The 25,184-nt window shown below is 41.1% G+C and overlaps 2 protein-coding genes across 2 annotated transcripts in view; both read left to right on the forward strand.

Annotated features, from left to right (window-relative positions):
• The window catches only part of lars2 (leucyl-tRNA synthetase 2, mitochondrial), a 33,586-nt gene extending 30,656 nt beyond the window's left edge, over positions 1 to 2,930 (forward strand). Inside the window, exons 20-21 of the mRNA XM_086114061.1 lie at positions 426 to 553; positions 1,942 to 2,930. Coding sequence (XP_085970187.1) covers positions 426 to 553; positions 1,942 to 2,118 — 305 coding nt within the window. The 3' untranslated portion in view covers positions 2,119 to 2,930. The remainder of the gene's footprint in view (positions 1 to 425; positions 554 to 1,941) is intronic.
• Positions 2,931 to 6,902: 3,972 nt separating this feature from the next.
• On the forward strand, positions 6,903 to 25,120 carry limd1a (LIM domains containing 1a). Its single transcript, XM_086114296.1, has 8 exons — positions 6,903 to 8,540; positions 13,995 to 14,096; positions 17,958 to 18,025; positions 18,875 to 18,937; positions 19,342 to 19,472; positions 20,483 to 20,534; positions 21,525 to 21,593; positions 22,544 to 25,120. The coding sequence occupies exons 1-8, from the start codon at positions 7,436 to 7,438 to the stop codon at positions 22,679 to 22,681; spliced, it is 1,728 nt and encodes a 575-aa protein (XP_085970422.1). The 5' UTR covers positions 6,903 to 7,435; the 3' UTR covers positions 22,682 to 25,120.
• Positions 25,121 to 25,184: the final 64 nt, after the last annotated feature.

Below are 25,184 nucleotides of genomic sequence, written 5' to 3' on the forward strand. Positions count from 1 at the left end.
CTTTATACCCAGAGTAGTACACACGTAGTATCACTAACCAAGAAGTAAGAAGTGCATTAAATATTTACTGTATATGGGAACCACTTTTAGGCTATAAATTTAACATTTTCCACTGAAAAACAGAAAAACAAAAAGAAAGAAAAACATTTCTTTATATGTTCATATCCGTGAATTGCCAGGTGCCACCATCGTAAACCAAGGAGGCCCTGTACTGACGCTAGTTGCATAAATAAGATAAGATAAGATAAGAACACCTTTATTAGTCTCGCAATGGAGAAATTCCCAATTCACAGCAGCAAAGTTATGAAAGGAAGAAGTAGAACAACTAAATGAATACAAAAGAGATTTAATAGTAAGCAGTGTGTTATTAGCCAGTGTGATATTAGGTGGTATCACAGTGTCATTGTTCCGTCTTTCTTGTTCAGGTCTTTGCCAGGTGAACAACCCCATCAGTGGCACTCTCCAGCGCGGTGGAGATGTCCTGTCACAGTCCTGGCCTACTGTCGATCCCAGCTACCTGGAGAGCCCCGACTTTGTGGACATTTCTGTGCGGGTAGGATCACACAGACGCACATCCTCAGACAAACCTCAATGTGGCCGAGACTTTTTTTTTTCTTTGCATAAAACAGCCGAACCATCTCCCTTAATTGTCCTTTTTGTTTGGGAGATGAAGGGTTTCACTTTAGCATCAGCACATTTGTTCCTTTGTTTACATAGATCGCTGATGTCACATGCACATGCATTTGTCCTCTAATCCACCACCATTTCAATTTTCGAAGCTCAAGTCATAGTCCATGAATACATCTACGCTCTGTAATTTTGAAGAGAGCCTGTGATTAGCATGTGCACGTGCATGTCTGTGTGTGTGTTTGTGTGCGGGTCTCTGTGTATATTTATGTGTCTGCATGTTAAGACTCCTTGAAACTAAACAGACAAGTGGGTGAATAGTTAAAACCCAGTTTTACAGCTTATTTTGGCAGCTGTCTTGCCTTTTTTTCGTGTTTTGATTTTTTAATTAGCACAAATGCTTTTGGCCATATCTTCCTCTATCAATAAATGTGTGTTGTTTGATTACTTTCAAAGACATTTCCTGCAAAGATCTCCACTGTGAGACCCAAAAGATTATCTCAAATAATCAGACAATATCCCAGAAAATGAATTACGTGGATTAGCCATTGCCCTTGCTAACAATGACAACATGATCCCAACGTGGCAAACACACACACGCGCGCACACACACGCCGACACACTGATTGAGTTAATTTTACATGTCACTGTTTTGAAAGTGGCCACCGATGAAAGTGCTATAATCTGTCTTTGTTTTTCGTTTTCTTTTGTCTCTCTTGATAAATTATTCATCTTCTTTTGTTCTCACACACACACACACTCACACACACATAAAATATAACACGTGTAAGCCAACTTCCAGTCTTTTAACAGCTGTTTGTATTTGACTTGAAAACACACTTTGGCGTATTTATATATATTATAGTTGTTTACTTCATTTTTACCTCCCCTGTGTCCTTCTTTGCGCTGTAAATATCTTTGAGCTCATCGTGCTAGCTGGTGATGATTTCACACACAAGAGCCCTCTCTTGTGGGCTTCTTCATCTCCTGCCTGTGTCCTCTAATCACATACTTTTGGGGACTCCATGCCTGAGTGGCCTCCAAGAGGCACGCACGCACGCACACACAGATGAATGCTTCTAGAGACGGCATCACACAGAGGAAGTCTGGACGTTCCCACTCATTGTGTACACTTGCTTCTAAACCTACAGCACTGAACACACTTCCTCAAACTACCACTAACTATAGGTTGGGATGGTCAACGGCATGTGGAAGGAGAAACTTTCATTTGTATGCCAAAGAATGATCTTACTTTTATCTTGCAATCATAGATGGAGTCGTGGCTTTGATATTTCTTTCAATTCTCATCCCCAGATTAACAACAAAGTTTGTGGGACAGTGACCGTACCTCTGCTGGTGTCCAAAGATATAGATCAGGTGCAGAAGCTTGTTATGGAAAGCCCCCTCGGACAGACTGTTCTCAGAGAGCTGCACATCAAGAGAGCCATCCTTTCTCCCCGGACTGCACTCATCAATTTCTTAGTTGGATGATGACATTTGACTGTCTGTTAATGCGACTCTTTGGTGGTGGGGGAAAAAAGGAGGACTCTTATGCATTGCAAACTTGTATCAGGTGTTGGAAAATTTTAATATTGTAGTAATTTTCCATCATATCTATTCTGGTACAGTATCAAGACATTGGCATCAGAAGGTGAGAGTAAAAGTAAAAACACTGCGGTCTGACGTAAAAGTGCGTACCGTTTCGTCCTTCATGACAAGTTTGAGTCAGAACGCTTTTCACGTATGTATGCTATCAGCACTTTGTGTCTAAACAGTCAATGAAGCCACATTTTATTATTTTAACTTTTGGCTCCTCCGCAACACGGTCAGTTTTATTTTGATGAAGACTCACCATACTGTACACCCTTGAATAGAGCCAATCATCAATACTTTGTTTTCACTAAACAAGAACAACATACCGGTAGGTTTTTTTTTTTTTTTTTTTTGCAGATGAATGACAATCATGGGTAATTTTGCTGAACTGAGTATAAGTGATGCACATGAACTACATTTAAGTTTCCATTCTACTGAAAATGAGTGAATCTGTTTTTCCCCTCACTTTTAATGAACAGCATTTCATCAGACTCTTATCATGGAAATAATACAGAACATGTATTTTTGTATCCATTTAAGTATATTTCACTGGTTAATCTGCAAGCCTGCTTCAGCAAGTTTTACTTCTTTGGTTGCATAGACAATGCATTTTTAAACCAACGATCGCTGCAAAATGTTGTGATAAGAATGTATCATGGGTCATTTTGCAATTTTCTACCTCTATATATTAAAAATATGATGTAAAGATATGTTATTAGTTGCTTTGTTTTTCATTATAATTCAAAAGAGTAGAAAGTGCGCCCCCCGCCCAAAAAAAAAAAAAGGAAATTCAATATGGCTCTCTAGCAATTCTCTCCTTGTTTTGTCAAGCATTCTTGAGTGTCCCACAAGAACTCAAATTCCACTCAAGATTCCAATCATGTTTTTTGCCAGACTTCTTTTTTGCTGATTTCCGCCCCAGGCCGCCATTTCTGGACACAAGGCCTTTCCGGCTCCTCCAAAAGGTCACTCGGAAGACTTTGTCGTTCATCAGATCAATGTCAGTGCTCTTGGGCTAGTTTCATGCGGCCTTTTAGCATTTTCCTTCCAGAGCACATGCATCAGCAACACAGGCTGTTTTCATGTATGCTCCCAAAAGCTCATCTTTAATTGACTAGGTGAGTAAGCCACTATGTGCCATGTGCACACATTTTTTATTTACATTTCACATTTCGAGATTCAGTATGTAATTGAAGAAAGAAGCACACAACCGAGGCCAGCTTCAGGGTGAGGAAGTGTTTCTAATTTTATGATCAAAGAAGCTCTACTCTTGACTGTTCAAATCACACCATTTCAGCAAGTTCTGTCGAGGTCTTGCCTTTTTTAAGGAGGTCACAGGCAATTGAAACTTGCAGACAGAAGTTGAAACTGAACATTCCTCACTGATCTTGTGAACCTTTTCCCCATATTCCCGTGCTCTATCTGTCAGCATCAGGTGATGGGAAACGCAGACGGGGAGAATAACAGGAAGGGATACCAGGAATTGGAAGAGTGAGGAAGCAAAGCGTCAATGCTGTGTTGTATTCTCTTGTTATTGTCACGTTGTAGTCATTTAATTGCGTGCTGTCACAGCGCAGTAGGTGAAAGTGCTAAAATTATGGTGTTGCCTCTGCAAGTTATTTATTTTCACACTTTAAACCTGTGAAGGAAGAAATGGAATTATGGACGGTACTTGTTTAACTTTGGTATGTCCATCTTTGTAGTACCAAAATGCTTATCCCACTTTATATGTTTATGTTCTACTCCCCTTCTAGCAACATTTGATAACAGTAAAATGGTCCCCAATTATACACCCTGAACAAAAAGTTGACAGTCCAATTTTCTCTGAAAAATGCCATGGTCATTTCAATCGGCATCAGGAAGTATTTCCAATTATGAGGTCACCGCACATGTGAATATCTGCACGTTCATTTAAAATGAGCCTTTTAAAACATTCCCATTAAGAAAGCATTTTATCACTGACAGCCCCCCAGAACATTTTTACACATTTAATGTCAGCCCCGCAGTTGCCATGACAACTAACATCACTGAACATGGGTGACTCATTCGGTTATAGTTCGGCTTTATACTTGAGATGTATACTTGAATTGTCCATGATGAGCTACAAAAGTCTTGCCACACAGTTGTTAGCTATAATACTGTGTATAACACTTCATTTGGTATTACATTTGGGATAACGTGCCTGAAACTGCTTAAAACTGTAACAAGCATGATTGAGATACTAAGACTTAGTAACATTGTCGTGCTTTTCAATTTCTAAATCACATTTTTTCTTGTAACATGAATGTAATTTTGGACATATAGCAGTATAGAATGGATATACTGTATAGCAGTTTAGAATGTACTTTACCTCCTCTTTCAGATGCTGGAAAAATGCAATTGTTTTTTTCCACGTTCATTTTAATAAAGTCCTGGAATTTGACCTTGGAAATAGTAAATGAATGACACATTGGCTTTTTTAAAATGTCGGTGCCAGTAAGTGAAGCTTGAATACATACCCTATGTTGACAGAGCTTAAAAATGCTGTCAGGAACTAAATGAGTTCTTAAACGTATGAGGTTGGATGTTTTATTAAACTGAGTTAATTTCTTAATGAATAAATCCTGCATTTGAACTCATTTTCTCTTGAGTTTCACACATGCAGGCAGTGGTGAGCTTATGTGAAGAAACGTTTCTTGCTTGAAGGCGGAGTTGCATAACGGTGATTGTTTTCCCCAAACCGATACGGATGTAGTGCCCTATAAAGCCTGCGTTTTTAATTAAAGCTGCTGCCCGCTACCTCTTTGTCACATCAGCTGGGATTTAAAGCCTATTACAGTGGCTTTTCTGTACCAGTGAGGTTCACTCTGCAATAAGGAGGGGTCACGGGCTGGAATGTGTGACATCACTCAGCCAAAACAGAGGGGCCTGTAAATAGCCCACCTCAACCACCAAGTTTAACACACCCGTGCACAGTGATTGTGGTGTTGCTTTGCTGTCCAATGCATGATGAAAGAAAGAAGTTTGAAAGTTACCTCACCCTAATCCAACTGCTTATGACATTACTCATAATTGTCCACTGATTGTAAATAATACCCATCATTCTAACTCTCTCTAGTGCCCTAAATGGCGTTGTCGGACTATAGCAACAAGTCACGCCAGGGATTCCCAAATTGTAGTGCTGAATGCACCCACCTCAGTCAGGATCTTACAGGGGAGGTGTGGCTTAAATACTCTGGCTGATTGACACTCGTGTTCTTCATAGAACTAATTGTTAGTCTGCAAAATAACAATTATAGCTTTTCCAAGACCAAAGGGGTAAAAGTATGTTACAAACCTTTGAGGGTTCTCACCATTTTTAAAAAAAAAAGAACTTTTTAATAAATCACTGCAATAAAGTCCCTCTCCACCTTCAAGGCTCTCAATAGCCCAACTCCCTTCAGTCTCACGTGGTGTGCCTCAAGGCTGTCTCTATTTAGTCCCCTATCTTTCACACATAACACAGAATCTAAAAAAAAATCGTCCTCTGTCATTTTATGGAAATTCATCTATCCATTTTCTACAGCGCTTGTTCTTGATCAGGAACAGGAATATATCCCATCTGACTTTGGGCAAAAGGCAAGGTGCAGCTTGGACTGGTCGCCACCCAATCACAGATCAAGTATGGACAACTGTTCACACTCATGTTCACACCCATGCACAATTTAGAGTGTTTGTTGAATATAGCCTGCCTGATTTTAGGATGTAGGTGGACCCTATGTTCCCGTACAAGCATGGGGAGAACACAAAATTCAAACCACAAACCTCACAACTGTAAGGTAGAAATGCCAACCACTACTTCATGTGTTGCCCAGTAACAAATCATTGTGCCCTATAAATCTGCCCTCCCAAAATGGAGCTGCTGTGGCTCCCAGAGGTGTCAAAAGTACTCACACGGTGTACTTAAGCAGTACCAGGTGTGGTGCCAAAGGCTTTTCTCACCCAAAAAAGTAATATATAAATATATTTTAGAATATGAAATAAAATGCTGGAGGTCTTAACTGGGGCTACACAGATTTCCGATGATTCATTCAATTCAAATAATTCTCAATTTGAATTATTTTATCAAATTATTTTTTTAGTTATACAATACCACTTTTTTAGGATAAATTCACAAAATATTGCACACAAAATACTTTCCCTCGTAAAGCCTTGAATGGAGAAATTTTACAGTTACATTTTGTCTCAGATTAACTGTATTTTAGAAAAGTGCATGTTTCAGTTTTGTAGACATGTATTTGAAATGAATTGGTGGGTTCTGGAATCACCGTTATGTTGAGGGCAGGGAAAACTATGTCTATGAAATATTATGTTGCTATCCTAACTTTAAATAAAGTAATATGAATGTTTCCCAAATAGTTTTCGATTTTAATCACCACGCAAATGTAAACTAATCCCAACTCTGTCCAATGCCGGAAAATTGAACGTTTTTCTGCAACTCGGTTAATTCTGACCACACAACATGGATGGAAGTCCGTTGGGCATTCAAATAGAAAGTGATTCAATATTTGTCGTCGTTGATGTTTCGGACGAATTACACGCCTGTCGGTTATATTTGCCGTGACCACGTGAGTGTTGCCGTGGTTGTGGTCACAATTAAAAAAGCAGCACTGTGCCTTTAAAAACAAACTGCTCCTCGTTTCCAGTCCTAACCGTCCACCGGCTGCGCTCAAACTGACACGTACGACGGTGGCGTGGACCCAGGCCTGGCGGACCGTCCGTTCCGGCCAAACAAACCACTTCGTGACAACTGAACGTCTGCTCAAAGTACTTTGAGGGACTTTTATTGACAGCGTAAGGAGTTGAAAGTTTTTTCAATGGGTCACCCGCGCAAGGACCAACAGTGAGTGAGTGTGAGTGAGTTCGCGAGTGAGGCGGGCGAACGGCGAGAGGAAAGGGGAGGGGGGGGGGGCATTGCCCACCGGCTATCAGAGCTGGGATCGACTAGTTGAAAAGAAGACAAGACAGACAGACGGTGGCTTGTTCGCGACGAAGTTGACACACGCGAAGACGCTCCGAGGAGGAGTCTGAACCGAAACTTGGAACTACAAATTTGGATGTAACGGAGAAAAGTTTGAACCTGAGTGTGGATTAGTTTTCCCCCGTCAAGACCGCTAGCCGACGGACTGTAAATTTAGACTTCACTTTTTTTCTGGACTTTTTACAGTATTTAAACTTTTTGACTTGACCATACAGGATGGATAAATACGAGGATTTAGGACTGGAAGCAAGTAAGTTTATAGAAGACTTAAACATGTATGAAGCATCTAGAGATGGTTTATTTAGAACAAAGAGGGATGCAGGTAATAATCCTGATTTTGAGGAGACTAGAAGAGTTTTTGCTTCAAAAATGACTAAAATACACATGCAGAAACACCAAGAGGAAATGGCAAGAAACAACCAGGCCTTAAGGATGAATGGGGGTCTCAACAACGCATATTACACTAAAGATCGGCCACCCATCAATAGCTCCAGGCAGCAAGGAGAAGCTGCTGCAAAACCTCCAATACTGTCTGGTCCTTTATCGTCTGGAGGTCATTCTTCACAGTTTGATGGCCAGAAGAATCACACAGCCATTCAGCCTGAGCCTCTAGTCAGCAGGGCATATGGCTACGGAAACAATTCCGCTAATAAGGAGCGCTCAGACCTACATTTGTACCAGAACACCACCCCTGCCGCCCTCTGCCCAGGAAATGCTTTTCACAGTGCAACCATGCACAGTCGTCATCCGGCTCCGCGGGCCTCATCCAGAGAGTCTCACAATCTCCAATCTTTGTCTGAGAGCAGTGTTGCATCCCCACAACAGCGCCAGCCTGCATCTCCAAACATGATCAGTCCTCCACCATTACAGAACCCGGATGTCCCCTTCTCATCCAACAAGAGCCCAACTTCTTCATCTTTTCCTAAAGAAAAAACAGACCTCATTCCCTCACTGCCCCTGAGTGCCTTCACAGGAGGAGACAATTTACCTTCCATACACACTGCAGCTTACTATGCACCATCTTCTCCGACTTCAAAAACATTTTCAAGTCAGAATGGCCCAGCGGTGACTTCCTCTCAAGTGTCTTCCGAAGCACCTCAAACTAAAGTCCAGGTCGCTTCTGTCTCCAAAAGCTTCAGCCAGAGTCATGATCAGAGTCAGATACCAAGCTTTGGGAAGGCCATTGGTGCTGAAGCATCTTCCTTTAAGCCCGTAGAGCCACCACCAGAAAACAGCCCGTCATCTGCTGAAGTAAAATTAGAGGCCCTCACGAATCGTCTGGAAAAGGAGATGAGTTCTCAACCAAAAGCTGACTACTTTGGTAAGATATCAAAACCAATACTAATCCTTCAACTTAATCATTTTCCAAAAATAACATTGCCCACCCAGAACTTCAGAGCATAAACAAACTAACTTGCTTTTCATTTCTTGTTCTCACACACACACGCACACACACACACACACACACACACACACACACACACACACACACACACACACACACACACACACACACACACTATTATCATGCTAGTCATCAATCATGTCACTCCAGACATTTCTCTTTCATAACTTGAAGGGTATCCTCGTGCTCCCCTGTCACTCTTTAATCTTTTCCCTGCTGATAAAATGCCTTCAGCTAGTCAGGCAGACATCAAAGATAACACATTTTCTTTTAATTGTACTTTTTGGAATCCAGCGATGATCCTCTTTTATGTTTTTATTTTTTTTAATTTGGCGTCGTTTTGAAACGATTAGACACTCACTTCCCAGATGCGGTTCCCTTAAAATGGAAGAAGTGGACATTTTTTCTGAGGGTGTAAAGATTTTAAGGCCACATCAATAACTCGTGTCTTAAGTGAATAATGCTTCATCTAGAACAGTATTGACTTTGTAGTCACAATGTAATGTTGCTGCCACAAAGAAATCTCATTATTTATGTATTGGGGTTTTTCAGAGCACCTTCCAACTGCACAATACCTGTTTGGCTCAAAATTGGTCAGTCAGGCTTGCTGAGGCCATGGCACTTACAGTAGATGACTTAAACCATTGCTCATTGTTGATTGGTGGAGCAGTTCAGTCGCTACACCATTAAAATATGCTGTGCGTGACTAGCAATGACTAAAAATGCCACCAGCAATACACTGCACCTCCAATACATTCAAAGCTATCGGATTTCATCTCAGAATTGAATCGCTTAAACCATATAGTGTAACTGTAGCCCTTTGTTTCCAGTGTCCTCTTTTTGTTGACTTCATTGGCGGATGACATGCTGCTGTGTCACACCATTTAACATCTATCGTCATGCGGCCTACTTTCCCCGCGATTGAAACACAAAGCACATCAGGGTTTACCTATACCAAATTTTGAGGTCACGCAAGTTTATTTTTAGCTTACAGTTACCCATTTGCGTTGGACTTCTCCGTAGTCCATTACTGGCTAACCAGATTGATTTTTGTGCAAGTATTAATTTCAGTGACAAATGCGCTGGCAAGACACTTGGCAGGGTTGTCCATCATCCACTAAATCGGCAAGCAAGATAGGATAGTCTGCAGATGTGTTTTTTACGATGGAAGCCTTTTGCTCATGTGCTGTTAGAAGATCAGGCCCTTGTTGAGCCAGGAGATGCTATTTAGTGACACAGCAGTTGGCCCAAATTGATCTTATGATATCGGATATCACGCTGGAAACTGTTCAGCACCTTGTTTTCTTACACTTTTCCATCCACCCAATCTTGCTTACTCGCCTGCAGGAACTTCCTGGTGGAATGTCACGGTTGTACCTCTCGGTCCCTGCATGTGCGCATACTGATGTGTAAGAGAAGATGTTCTGGCGTACGTCACTGTCACAACAAGGCTCACAAATGGCTGAGCATGTGAATATGACAAATGTGTGGGAGAGCAATGCTGTTTGCAGCCCACCAGAGGAAATGCTTTTTAAAGTAGTGTATCTTTTTTTTTTTTTTAATTTATTCCCACATCACCACACACAGTCCCGCACTCTCCACCAGGACACAGCTCATCTTCTGAGTCATGCTCTGGTGCAACGTCAGTAATGTGTAGGCCGATCATAAAACAAGTTATTTTCCCCACTTTTTGCAAAACGATCAATTCATTTGTGAATGGGTCACAAAAGGCGTTGTGGGAAATTGGGTGCTTGTCCTCTCCAGAGTAGAAGAGGATGATATTTCCCAATACATGCAAAAATAATACAATAAATCTGAATGACTGAAATAGTCCTGCCTGAGCCAATCCGGTGAGCCGTACACAAACAGAACTGCAGCTAGAATTACTGGGAAAATGAGGCCAGGAAAGGAATATCTGGAGAATGAGTGCAAGGCATTTTAGAAATGAGTGTTGCGGCTCTTAAAACGAAGGCCTTTTTAGAGGTGGCAGTGGAGCAGCTGAACAGACAAAGAGACAAACGCAAACATGAGTGGGTGGGTGCTTCTTTGTCTCGAGATTAATATGTCTAACAGCAAAATAAGTGGTAGGTCATCCTGTTGTTGCATCTGCCCTTTTCTTTCAACTTTCCCCACACATGAACACACTAATTTAGTTGTGTGTTTTGTTGCGTGGAGCTGGAGGATTGATTTACCCCATCCTGCTGTTGACTGGAATGCTTCCCAGGGATTCTTGGCTTCTTTTCCGGCAAGATTTTGGAGGGCCTGTGATTGTGATCCCCTCCCAGGCACGTCACTGTGTCTGATGAATATAGTCCAAGCCGGGTAAATGTTTTTTTTTTTAAATCCCATATTTTCACGTGTTTGTTACTTAGCAGGATTATGCAAAATACTATGTATCTCCTTGCCACAAAACGTCGGGATGGCTCAAGGAAGACAGTCCAACATATGTACTGTAAACTCTGTTAACCAGCCTGTTATCTTGACTAGCCTGGTCGAACTCACTCTATTCACTTTTCTTCAGTGTTTTGGATTGTAATATGATTTATGGCCGCATACAGAGAAGATGATGGCCTGGGCTGAGGGATGGGCAATTTAAATGCTGGCGGTGGCCACAATTTTTCATCAGTGCTACTGGAGGGGCACACAGACCCATGCACTTCCTAACCAGACCTATGGCAAAAATGCTATTTCAAATATGGACAGAATACGTCCTCTTCATGTATTTTATTTTTGGTAATATGTTTTTCATTGTATGTATGCAAGATCATCTATCCTGACCCAACAACAAATGGTTTAAAGCAAACAACAGAATAACCACATACTGTACTTTTTTTGTCTTTTTCCCCAGCGCAATGGCCTCTTGCATGAAAATTACCATTCAAGGATGGCAAAAAAAAAAAACGCTGAAAAAGAAACCAACATTCAGTTCAAGAACTTATTTTGTCCATTTTTCCACAAATAATAATCTCACTCAACATTGTAATGTTATTTAGGTCCTGTTTGTCCTGCATATCATTCCAAATACGGGGGAAAAAAATAGGCTTAATCACATTGTCACATATGACAGTATTAGACCAAGTTTAAGTGCAATGAAGACATTTCTGCCATCTAGTGGCGATTGGTGATATTACAACTAGGGAATGTAACGTATGTATATGTAGTGGACAATGCTTTGAGCGGCTGATACCACGAATAACAATTAATATTGCGGCACTTGCTTATGCTCACACACATTGTGAATCATATCAATTTTGTGGAGGAACTGAAGCGTGTCCTGTTCTCCTTCATCTGCCAATTAGCCAATTTTCACAAAATTGAATGAACAAATCATGTAGGCACATGATTTGTTCATCGTGCAAATTTGGCAGGGTTGTTAAATTTGTTAACAACTCTCTACTCTGTGGGAGGTCAAATTTAAAGCATGTTTATTTTAGCTTCAACTTTTTTAAATTTCAAGTCTCGTGGTTGGCGTTCATGTGGTAGTTAGCAAATGATGGCGACGGTCCGTGTTGGACCTCCCATAAGAGCACAGGATTTTGGGATGCATATTGTCTTGCTGTGTCATTTTGTTAAAATATCCTAAAATATTCTCGTAGTTGATTTGAAGGTCATAGATTTAACTGAACTCCAACTAGATGAGAAATAATGCCTGTGAGCTCCCGAGGTGGGTGTGGACAGTGCGTTTACTTTTCGCCCTTTGGCATATTGTACTAGCATCCTTCCAGAGCTTTGACAGCTGCAAAAGGTAACTAAGGAGGATTGCGGTGCGAGGGGGGGGAGGGATTTCTTGGGTTAATGTTTTGCTCCCCCTCCTCCATTTGAAGCGAGCAGCCGGTCATATGAATAATCTCACTGTTTTGGAACATGGGACACTGGCCAAAAGTACATAAGCAGCGGCCCAACCTGAGAGGAGGATTCTAGCATTAAATCTGTACTTTTAATACGTGGTTGTATTCGTGAGGACTTCTGAATTGCAGCTAAATCTACTTAAAGGAGTCATGACCTTGAATAACTGTCAAAAGGTGTATGGGATTTACTGTAGTGACTTCTCACTATTCGATGACTACAGTGTGAGTTCATACAGTTCAGTCAACATTTTGTGACTGAATACTTTTCTTCAGCTCATCAGTTTGTGGTCAGGAAACTGTACAATGTTGTCACGTAAACAAAATGGCTTGCATAAGAGCAACATTCTTCCGCGCTCCAATAATTTCCCTGTTATCTCTAAATCTTTTTTTGAGCCGTTGGCGTCGCCGAGAATGAGTTCCATCAGGAGCAGCACTAGGAAAGACCACACTGAAATACATAAAATCCAAATGTATATTGTCTTTTTTCACATTTATTTTTGCAACACTGGCTGAAAAAGTGGACTAAATGCAAGTGTGTGTTTTTGAGTAGAGGCTGACGTGTCATGTGTGTTGGATGCAGTGGAAACAGAAGTTTCTTTGTGTGTGTGTGTCAGATGAGGACCAGGGGCGGGCTGGCCTGCATGGGCTGCCCTGTCACCAGGGAGTGTTTCTATAAAAAAACACCCACTCACAAATAACCGCAGAACCACCCAGTGCAATAGACACACACACAGTACTGACTTTCTTGTTACATTTTATTGATTGTCCACTTATAGCATTTGTGATCGATACAGCCACCCGACATTGAGGATTTGTGCTCAACTTTGTCCCATTCTGTCTGCTGTTTTATAACATCACAGGATACATTATAGACTTAAGTATAACAAGACAACGAGTAAGATGAAAACTATTATTTGTTTGTTTTAAAACCAGATGTAGGAATTATTCCAAGCTGTAACTTGTGGTCAGGTTTCTGTATGATCAATATGTAGCTCCACACTCCAAATAAGACATGTTATGTTGTCTACTTGGCTTGCTCTCAAGCATTTTCATCTTCAATTTTTAATATTTTTCATTTTCGTTGCGCGTATGATGCAAGCGCATGTCCCCACCCACAGCCCAATCCACCCACCACACAGCCACTGGCAGTGAGTCTTCTGAAAGGAGGCAGCCTTTGATTCTTATCAGTGTTTCATTAACAGACTTCTCGGTCTCTGAGCCAAATCAAATAAGCAAAACGGGATATTTCTTTTTTGTCATGACACAGCAAGCTAACTAGCTTCCTGTCCTAAATTGAATGCTTCCCCCCCTCGGAGTCTCTGTTGCTTCTGCCTCTTTTAATACGGATCAGCGCTTTCGCGCTAGTTTTTGCCAGGACCTCGAATGAACACTATGTGTAAGTGCTAGTAACAGCAAACCTTTACTGAGCATTCAAAGGTCATTATATAAATTAACGTTCTGCAGTAATTTGCTGTGGCAAACAGTTTCAATGTGTCTTCTGGCTACTTGTGCCATTTCTCAGGAGTCTGCGTTAAGTGCACCAAGGCCGTGTATGGAGCCAACCAGGCATGTCAGGCAATGGGTAGCCTCTACCATGACAACTGCTTCACCTGCAGTGCCTGCAGTAAGTACGCGCACACACACACACACACACACACACATATAACACTAAGTTTCTCCACTGTGACTTCCATTCAAACACACTGTCACCTTGTCTAAAGTGGGGTTGAGAATAGTTTATCCATCAAATACCTTTCATAGCTTGCTCAATGTGGAAGCACGCTGTGAGGTACCCCCCAGGAAAAAAAAGCATTTCGTCTGGGGAGGAATGCAGACATGGGGCCCCTCAGGAGGCTGAGCTCCAGGAGCACACTGGGTGCTGTTATTTCAGCTGGACACAACAAGAGTACAGTGCGGAACCAGTGTGGAGACCATTCATTGGGACCACCCCACTGACCGCGTACAGAGAAGTATGCATATGCATGCACAGCTACAATATCTGGTGTGTATTCATGGATGTACCAACAGCAGTACAGATATGCAGTTAGGCAGTAAGAGTACTATTCATACTCTACCTTCGACAAGACTTTTTGTTCAACATCGCATCATGATCAAGACAACTTTCACACTTGCTGGTTTGTTACAAGTCTTGTCGATGAGCGCGAGCACCGCATTTCGCATCAAGATGACAGAGAATCAGAAAAACAAAACTGTCAACAGTACCAGGGGAGCACTCTCATCTCCCTTTTTGCTTTCATTATGTCATGTACACAGTACACAACATACAGTATGTGGCCTGAGACTCAAGTGGAACTGTCCTCAATATGCCAACTCTGGGGCTTGATATAACCGGTCTGGGTCCATATCGATTATTTTATAAGTTTGTTCCAACAGTGGGCATTTACAGTTGTCTTATTCTAACTTGAGGATTGTTCTGTCAGCTCTTCTGGTCATTACAGAAGTAATTGCATTCACACATTAAATACAGTGTGAGGATTGTCAATTAATCAAGTCATTTATTCAGAGCAGCTTCATGACCGAGTGCGTGTGTGCGTGCGCGCGCGCGCGTGAGTGAGTGAGAGATAAGCAGAAGGTGAGGAAAGAAGTCCTGGGGGAAAAAAATCAGGCTAAACAGCACACACTTAAAGCTGTCTAGTTCATAAGCATTAATTGTTTGCGTTTATAATTTTAAGAGCCAACTTTAATAATAATTTAGTAATAAATAAATAAATAAACCACACATTTTGTAGTCCTTGAAATTTCCGTATGAAAATCAACAATAAATAGCATGTACCATGGTCTTATTTAATTTTACTTGACACCGATTGGTAAATTGTACTGAATTATAACGCATGATATATGTTAAATTGTTCTGGGCTCCAGCTTGAAGACATTTTCCTGCACTGGACCTTTTTAACTTTTAATTGCAGATCCCTGCTCTAATGGGATGTGAAAATCATTCAGAAGCTGGTTACTAAATTGCTTTTATTTCTGAATAGGATTACATAAGGGAATTTATAAAAGGCCTTAATGAGAAAACGTCCTTGCCTTTTGTTCTTTCAATCATCTCATTTACATTTTTATGGACATGCAGCTCAGTATGGTCCTTTTCCCGCAGTTAGCCCTACCTTCTGACTTGAATAAAGCTGTTATCCTTTCGCAAAGCTCAGAGCATTCCCTTCTCAGACTGACTGGGATAAAAAAAATGCGGGAAAGAGAAGGAGAGGAATGACTCTTAAGCTATGCATGCAAAAGATTTGGAAGATGGGTATTCTACCCTCAGGAAGTGAAAATGGAAGAAACTTGATTAAGGAGGGTAAGGAAAGGGCCTCCTCCATAGAATTGTCCAACAGGGGGGTGCAAACACCTTCAAAATTGAAAGACGCCACATGGAACTAATTTGTTGTATTTTTAAAAAAAATGTATTTCATGTCTACAAATGATCATTTTGTGTCAATGTTTACTCTGCAGTATATTGTGACCACAAATTAGAATAGAAACAAACAAACAAAAAATTCCATGTCATGTCTGGGGTTACATAAATGTTTATATCCCAGTAGCTCCATTCTCTGGAGCTCCTTTGCCCTCCAAAACAACCAATGAGGAAAATCATGATGTGGAAAAAGTGGCCCACATCAATTTCTTCATCCACAACATAGCATAGCTTCTCTGCCCTCAGTTACTCTGTGATCATTTTTTTTATACAACGTATAATAATAATGATAATAATAATAATAATATTAACAATCTCAACAATACATCCATAACACAGTATTCTGTTTAATATGGTGTTAGTGGAATATGATTTATGCAGAATCTCAGGGAGCGACCATTTTGCCTACTGCCACTTGCTGTCAATTGAAAATGACATCACAGTGACTCAGGCAGGGCTTGGGAACTCCGGTTCCTCGAGAGCCATATCCTGCCTGTTTTAGAGCTTTCCTGACTCCAATGCACCTCGTTCAATTGATCATGATCGTTTCAGTCTTCTACTGAGCTTGCTGATGAGCTGATCGTTTGAATCGGGTGCGTTGGAGTAGGGAGTGATCTAAAACAGGCAGGATTTGGCTCTCGAGGAACTGGAGTTCCCTACCCCTGGACTAAGAGCTCAGGTAACGACCATCACAACTTTGGTCATGTGACGTTGGTTGTGTCCAAACATTTGCGCTGCGTAGCTGACAACTCGTGCGCGCGCTGTAGTGAATGATGCGTTCGGGAGCAGCTTGGAGATTTGTGGACAAAATAGACAAACGGATGTACTTGTTTGAATAATGTAAAAGTAAACGATGTGTATAGGAGGTCAGTTAGAAGGGGAATATATTCGGGATTGCAACTGCTTGATTGACTTGCCCTTTTATGTGTGGTGCTTCTGCATAGTTTAGGATGCCCTGCCCTCGCGTCACTCACCCCCGCGCTTACTCCAAGCCTTCAAACATGATTGATTCCGAAAGTACTCTTGTCCGAGCACTTTTTTGGGTGGCCGAGTTACATAACATTGTATTGTCAACCCCCTTTATTTGCAGGGCATCGGGATCGATCCGGCACGCGAATTGTGAAAATCTGCATCTAATTGTTGCCCATTGAAACACATTCGGGAGTTTTCCTTATTTTTTTATTGATACAAACCCCAAATATTCTCCAAAATCACAGAAAAACATTCAATATACACTTTCCAAAGAAAAGGGGAGGGAGGGGAATGGGCGGAAGTAAAAATAATAGTATTAATAGTAAAAATAAACAAAACAAATATCAATTAAAAAAAATATATTGAATAGAAGAAAATCTACAAATCCACACGTGCCAAACTGCAAGCGCAGGGGTCGACCCTACTGTCATAAGGCCACAGACAGACTTTCACAAACAAGCAGGTCCCTGTTGTCCAGATTGTCTTGGTAAGATGAAGAATAAAGATTCCGGGGTCCGGCCCAACTCTGATTGGCTGATAAAAAGTGCAAAATAAACACCCCTCTCCTGTCGCTCCCCCACTCCCACACCTTCCATTGCCCAAAAATGTAAAGAATGTTCCCCCTTCCTGTGGGACTTGCAGAGGAGTAGCCATCTGAAGGCAGCGCACATGCTTTGCTGTTTGTGAGTCAGATTCAGCCTGCAGAGGTATTGAGGGAGCTTGAAAGAAAGTACTATGCAGCCAGCATATAGAGAGACGACAAGAAGTACACCGGGCCATTTTGGGGTTTGATCTGTTGATGCATTATATTGCATTCCAGAGGAAGAGATTGTTTTCTCCACGCACCTGTCCAGCAATTTGATTTGGTGATTATCTCCCCACATGTTGGACCCAGATGTGTTCCTTGTCTGCCTGCAACTTGCTCTGTGCCCCAACTACAGTATATGGTACATGATCAAAGACACCGGCACACCATTTGATTTAGCTACCGGAAGTTCCGCAGGATAAACTGAATATCGCAAGAGGGTCCATTACTTTTCAGCGGTGTCATTAAATGTACATGGATCTGACTTTTTGCAGGTCGAAGGCTCAGAGGAAAGGCTTTCTACTATGTTGGTGGAAGGGTTTTTTGTGAAGAGGACTTTCTGGTGAGTTCGATGCACACTCGGCTGCACCTCCGCCAATGCAAAAATATTGTTTTCACAGCAGTTGGTCAATCTACTGCCTGCACCTGTAGATAGTGGTATATCTTTACTGGACAGCACTTGAAATCAAAATGTACAGTATTATTCTCATCCTCTTGAAGCAATAATAATCTTGAACCGAATCATCCAATATGAGCTTCATTCATTTTCGGCCATGCAGAATGATAAATGATGAGACGCATATCAAATGATCTTTTCAAAGTTGCCAGCCTAATATATCAGTCCCATTTTAAAATTTGACTTTTGAGAGGTTGTGAGGAGGTCAGGAACTTGATAAGCTGCTAAACCTTACTGGGTGTTGGGGAGGGGTGGCGGGGGTTGTATGTATTGACACCAGTCTAGTAAAACCGATGGAGAAATTGCCGATGCATGTACTGATCTCATTCTTTGCTAATACAGTTTAAATCCACAGAGATAATTACCGGTATTTAACTAGAATGAAAAATAGTGTTTGGGCTTTTTTTTTTCTTTTCAATTTGCAAATTTTCCAGAATTCTTATCGGCTACTCAAACTATAGTTCCAAATGTGTCTCATCTCATCAGCACTCCATCACAAGTTTGAATGTTTGTAACGCTCTTCTCACTCTTGCCAATTTGATAAATATGATTGAATTATATCTGGTTTTCTTTCAAGTAAGTCAAGTCCAAGAAACCACGCCACACTGTGAAAGTGTTTTTCGTTCTCCAAAACGCCGGAATGAAAGATATTCCGTTCAGACGTTATAAAATCACCGCACTCACTATTTTATCCCTTTGTCTTGGAAACCCTGACTGTCTTGTCTTTTTGTAAAGTACTCAGGTTTCCAGCAGTCAGCTGACAAGTGCAATGCATGTGGTCACCTAATCATGGACATGGTAAGTGTTTGTGGTGTTTGTCAACCTTCATCAAGCAGAGGCACTCATTTTACATGAGAAAAATCTCACGCTCCACCACCAAACAAATAATGTCAAAAAGTATGAATGCAGAATTACTCACGCAATGTGCAATCTGGGCCTGCTGACTAAGCATTTCAATTGTATTTTTTCCTCATTTATTAGAAGAACATGTAATTGCATGGCACTCTTCGTATTTGACAAATTAAATGGAATCTCATCTTGTCCTTGTGCGCCCCTGATTTTCTCTCATGGTACTCTTGTATTCTCCGGCACCTTGGTTCGTTGGCATCTGTATGGTGCTGGAAATGCTGCAAGCAAATACAAATATGAATGTGCTACATCCTGGGCTAATTTTGTTTCCGTACTATTTTTTTCCCCTCCAGATCCTGCAGGCTCTCGGGAGGTCGTACCACCCGGGCTGCTTCCGCTGCGTTATCTGTAATGAGAGCCTCGACGGCGTGCCCTTTACTGTGGACACAGAAAATAAGATCTACTGTGTTGAAGACTACCACAGGTGGGCATCACTCTTTCAGCTAACAGGACCGACCTGTCATCAATTTTGATGCCTGCGTGGAAAAAAATCAAGGTTTAAGGCTATGCAAAAGGTGATCTCAAGCAACTGCAGAGAATAGATGACTTCAGCATTTAATTTCCATTCTCCTGTATTTCCGTCACAATGCGTCAACTGTTGTCTGTTCCTGATTTAACATATTGCCTGCCTCATGCTGTCATGATGTAATAACCACCCTCACTCATTCCAGAAGCCATGCCTGCTATATTCAGTTGCAAAGCACAACTATCATCCAATGTGCTACATTATAATTGTAGAAAAATGACTCTTGGATGTGGTCAAAATGACTCAATGAAATTATTCCATGATTCCCAGGTGGGGATTTTTTGGGGGGGGCTTTGAAGCCAGCGGATTATGGGTAGAAATCCTCCTGGAGAAAATAACATTTAGGTGACTGTCCAATCCGAAATCATGCTCTGGAGTCATTCTCACGCTAGCAGTATATTGTTCAGCTGTACAAACTACTCATGAAGCCAGCCAAAAGCTGGCTACCACAACCCGACAGCTGTTGGCGGGCTGCTTGCGACAACATGTATGCAGCTAAGCAGAGTCTGACAGGCCCTAAGTGTTCTGGCCACGGTCTGAGTGCACAGTTGACCCCTGGTCGATAGTTGAGCCTGCGCACACCAAGAAATTGTTTGTTTTAACTCCCCGCTTCTCGCCATGCACTCACGTATAAACTTTTTTATTTTTATTTTTTATGTATCTGATCATTCTTTCTGGATCACGTTTGTGAGCGAGCCATGACATCTGCAGAACTGGCATCTGCTCAGTCAGAACAAGATTCTGAATCTAATCTGACCGAAGAGGCAAAAGACTGTGGCTCGACTTGAAAGGCTGGGAGAGACATCAAGCGTGGAATGAACGCTCTGTAGTTAGATGGGCTCAGTTTAGCACTGTAATACAAGTAAAGCAAATCTATTTAAGGTGTTTTTCTTGACTCCATTTTCCAGGGTCCTGGCTCCCAAATGTGCCTCCTGTAAACAGCCCATCCTTCCATCTGAGGTAAACATGTCTTACTATGAGCTTTTAGCTCATGTCCTTTATTGGGGTTTGGTGACTTGTTAAAGACTTCAGTCACATGTAAAGGTGGCAAAGGTACTCACACTCTTGATTTAAGTAGATTAAGTCGATATTCTTGCCACATATGTCCTGACATGAATAAATGAACATATAAGTTCATGTTTAAGTCAATTATGTACAGTAAAATCAGATACACAATTTGCATTTATCCCCCCCCCCCCCCCGAAAATGATCACCAAACGGCCTTATAAGACCCCGAGTCTCAAGCAATCATGATCTCACCAGTGATTGACCTTACCTTTCTCGATTTACTTTTTTTTTTTTTAACTAGCCGATTTTGACAAATGTTCCCAGTAGAAAGTCCAAATATCTGTTTTCAAATGTAATGAGTAGAACTAAAATTGTCAAAATAAAGACTGGTAAAGTTCAAATATCTGAAGAGTCTACTCAAGTAGAGTTACTTTTTGTGATTCATTGCTTCACTAGAAATGATAGATATTAAAATAATTACATGTGAGATCATGTTGAAAAATTGTGGCATGCTTTCACGGGTCAGCTAAAATGGTCGAATTTGACCCACGGGCCAATGATTGATTATTATATTGGAGATGGGCGTTTGAATTTTCCAGAGTCAATAAAGGAACTTCAGCCAATCAGTTCAGTGATGAATTGGAATGTCCTGCGTGCACGTTAATTGCCTAAATATGTATTTTCTAATTTCAGCATGAGAGGAAAGGAAGCGTAACAGGGCATGTTTGCAAAAGCAACACAATGTGCCAAATTGGCACCGGCCTTTGCTGGAATCAAATTTCAAGAGCTGTTTCTCAAAACAAAAAACAAGTTTGGAGCAACTTGGCGTGAATGTTGTTGGCTCAAAAGTACAATAAACACCAGTTTGAGCTTTGAGGTCATAAAGTGAGGTTCAGGTGTCCTCTGAGTCGATGGGCTTCATTTGTGTCAATGTCTCAGCAGGGCTCTGATGAGACTGTCCGTGTCGTTTCCATGGACAAAGACTATCATGTGGAATGCTATCATTGCGAGGTGGGTAATAACACTCTGCCAAGACTGCAATGTGGATTCTCTGCTAACACAAAACACTGATAGGGGCTTCATGCCAGGCCCTCTAAATCAGTGGTCCCCAACCTTTTTTGTGGACTGGACCAGTTGAGACAAGTACATGCTCTTCACGGACCAGCGACCATGTTTTAAAATTGCCAGTTTTGAAGCACAGATACTGACAACAAAAATAAATATAGCATAATTAAACATTATTATTCACATGGATTTTTTTCCCATTAATTTCAAAGTGTTATTTTACTGTCCAACACATGTAGAATAAAAAAACAAACACAGGGAATTACTAAGAAATGGACCAATCAGGAATGATAAATACGCCTTATAGTATAAACATAATGTTGAAGTTATGATCCTATATATGGCGTTAGCATCATTGCTACTTGCAAATGGGACTGATCAAAAGATGACATGATTGATTGCTGCTTTCTTCCGGTGGCTGCTGGCTAGTTATTAACATTTAAACTGCGAATGTTTATGTGGGAAGACTGTGCAAACCCATTTTCATGCTTTTCAACTTATGCAACTATTTCAACTTTCAAATCAATGGTAGAAGGGGGGTTCCTATTGGCTAGTGTCGCGCACATTTCCGCCCCCTTTGATGGGCCAAGGCCCGGTGCCGGTCCACGGACCGGTGGTTGGGGACCCCTGCTCTAAATGGGCTCATGATTAGACATCATAATGATCCCTGATCTTAATTACAGCCGTGACAATAATTATATACCACTGAGTCGAGCCAAGCTCCGTTGCATTATCTCATCATGACTCTCATCGTTTTACTTGAGTTCTGCGAGAAATGTGATTTAGTCTTGCTTCTATTCATCTTGCTTCACGAGGAAATATGCAACATTTGTAGAAGAAATTATGATGCTTCTTGGGGATATGCCTCATCGTTGAGGGCCGTTTGTTCCTTTCAGGACTGTAGGATGGAGCTGAATGATGAAGAGGGTCACCGCTGCTACCCTCTGAATGGCCACCTTCTCTGCCACTCCTGCCACTTGAAGCACATTGAGCCAGGCAGCTCCTCTTCCTTGGCCAGCAGCGCCTCCTATTAACACCAGTATGGGTGGAGGGAGACACCTGGTGGACATTCTGGGGGAGAACTCTCACAGTGGAGCATGATCGCAATTCTTGTTGTCGAGGATTTGTTGGAAGTTTCACTTAATGGATTGATGAAACCTTATGAATCAACGCTATTATAATGAAGGAAAACAATACGTACTCCAGCGCGTTATTTGAATTCCGTAAAGTTTGGTGCTATACCTGACACATTGCAAAATGCCTTAAGCTTCACTTTCACACTTCTGCTTTGGCTTCACACTTTTACGCTAACATTTAATACATCCTGGTTTAAATACCATTGATGAAACAAGAAATATGCCTGTCTTCTCTTTTACTGTACAATGCCAGTTCAATTGAAAATGTGCAGGCAACATGGTAGCCTCGTAGTTTGCATGTCTACCTCACAGGCTAAACAGGTTTAGGGTCAGGTCCTTCTCTGCACCATTGCATGTTCTCCCCAAGCTTGTGTGGATTTTTTTCCCAAGTACTCCGGCTTTCTTGTACATTCTCGTACAAAATAGGCTAATTGAAGACTAATCTGTCCATTTGTATGAGTGGGGTTTTTTTTCTATTTAATTTGATTTTTTTTTTGTGTTCTCTCATAATTGGCTGGCAACCTGTCCAACCTGTCCAAGACCTAGTACCAGCTAAAAAATTACTTATCTGCCCGAGTGCTGTCATCATGACCAATACTAAAACATAGTAGCAAAGTAGGCATACGTGTTTGTCAAAAACAAGACATGCTTTATTCCTAAACTGTCTGCAGTACTTGAACATTATTCGCGGTTTAAACATTACTACTGCTCTTAAATATAGGAAAATAGAAGAACTATTTACATGATCCATCAATCCATCCAATTTCTAATCCGCTTATCCTCACAAGGGTCGCCGGTGTGCTGGAGCCTATCCCATCTGTGTTCGGGCAGTAGGCAGGGAACCACTGGTTGCCAGCCAATCGCAGGGTACAAATAGAGGAACAACCATCCGTGCTCACACTCACACCCAGGGACAATTTCGAGTGTTCCATTAACCAGGCATGCATGTTTTTGGAATGTGGGAGGAAACCAGAGTATACTTACTTTATGATTCAATTAAAATTTATTGCACATAAAATTGAAATAAAAGTATACCTGAATGTTCCAAGTTCAATTAACAATTCTATATTGCCCATAGGTTTGATTGCGAGTGTGAACTGTTCCCAACAAGTGACTGTCCGGCAATGGTTTCACCCCCTGCGGGATATGCTCCAGCACACCTGGACCATGCAGTGCTATCGAAATTGATCAGTTCTAGCCACAAACCTGCGGGTTATTTTCAGGTTTTGCCTTTGCTTGGGATGTCTCTGGGTAGGTACTCCAGCTTCCCCACGCGTTAGGTCAATTGGAAAACCATTAATTGCTCCCAAGTGTGAGTGTTTGTCTGTTTCTTTGTCTCAGTTCTGTGATTGATTGTTGGTCAGTCCAGTTTGTCCATCATCTAGGTTTGACTGACATTACCATTTGCCAAGAACATTTTCCCAGTGCATCTGTTTGGGGACAGAGTGCATGAAAATGTTGAAGTTAAGGGCAAAATGTAGAAGTTATTGTCTTCCATCTGCAATATTTTATTATTAAACAAATGTGCAGGAAAACTATCCTGCAGGTGCAGTGAGGCAAAGTATCTTTAACTTGTACAAAAGAAAGATGAATGTTTTGTATCATGTAAGCAAGAATGCAGATGATAGCTTTAGCTTAGTAGAATAGTTTCTGTCACATGCACTTGGGAAAGCACTTAGAATGCAGTATGTTTTCTTGGCACCTATGAAGGTTGAAATTTCTAATATGCAAGGAATTGTTTATTTTCAAGGATATGTTTTTTTTTGGGGGGGGGGGCTATATGAATTTACTCCGGTGCCCTATTAATCATATATTGCACAAAAACCTTGTTAATATTGATTGGTTTGCAGTGTAACATGATTGTGAGGTTTCGTGATTTACCATTTGTCGTAATTTTAGGCCCTTATTTCATAGATAATTGTAGTGTAAGATAAGAAAGCATTGATATGTTCATTTGTTGAGTGATTATATTTAATAAATTGTGCTGTAGGTCAAACAAATGTATACATTTATTATATCTTTTCTGAGGATGAACAGAACTCGAAACCACAAGGTAGGAGTCAAACCTTGGATCATTTGGTCTGAGTTGTTTAATTTAAGTAGCAAGTGCACACAAACGAAAATGGATCGTACATACCTGTACATCCAGTGCACTACTAACCAGATGACTTATTTTTATTTATGCATTTATTTATTTTTTAGATTTCTACATCTACATTACCTGAGTGTATAATTTTATGACAATATCACTTTGTACTTTTTTTTTTTTACTTTTTTCAAGCTCTGGTAATGACGAGGTGACGTAAAAAATTCGTAAATAAAAAATTAGCACCGTTATATATGTATGTGAATGTGTGTGTGTGTGTGTGTGTGCTGCAATTCACCTGCTTGTCCATACTCT

The sequence above is a fragment of the Hippocampus guttulatus genome, chromosome 6 (assembly GCF_054856545.1).
Source record: "Hippocampus guttulatus isolate MCC_2025c chromosome 6, RoL_Hgut_1.0, whole genome shotgun sequence".
In the NCBI taxonomy this organism is placed as follows: domain Eukaryota; kingdom Metazoa; phylum Chordata; class Actinopteri; order Syngnathiformes; family Syngnathidae; genus Hippocampus; species Hippocampus guttulatus.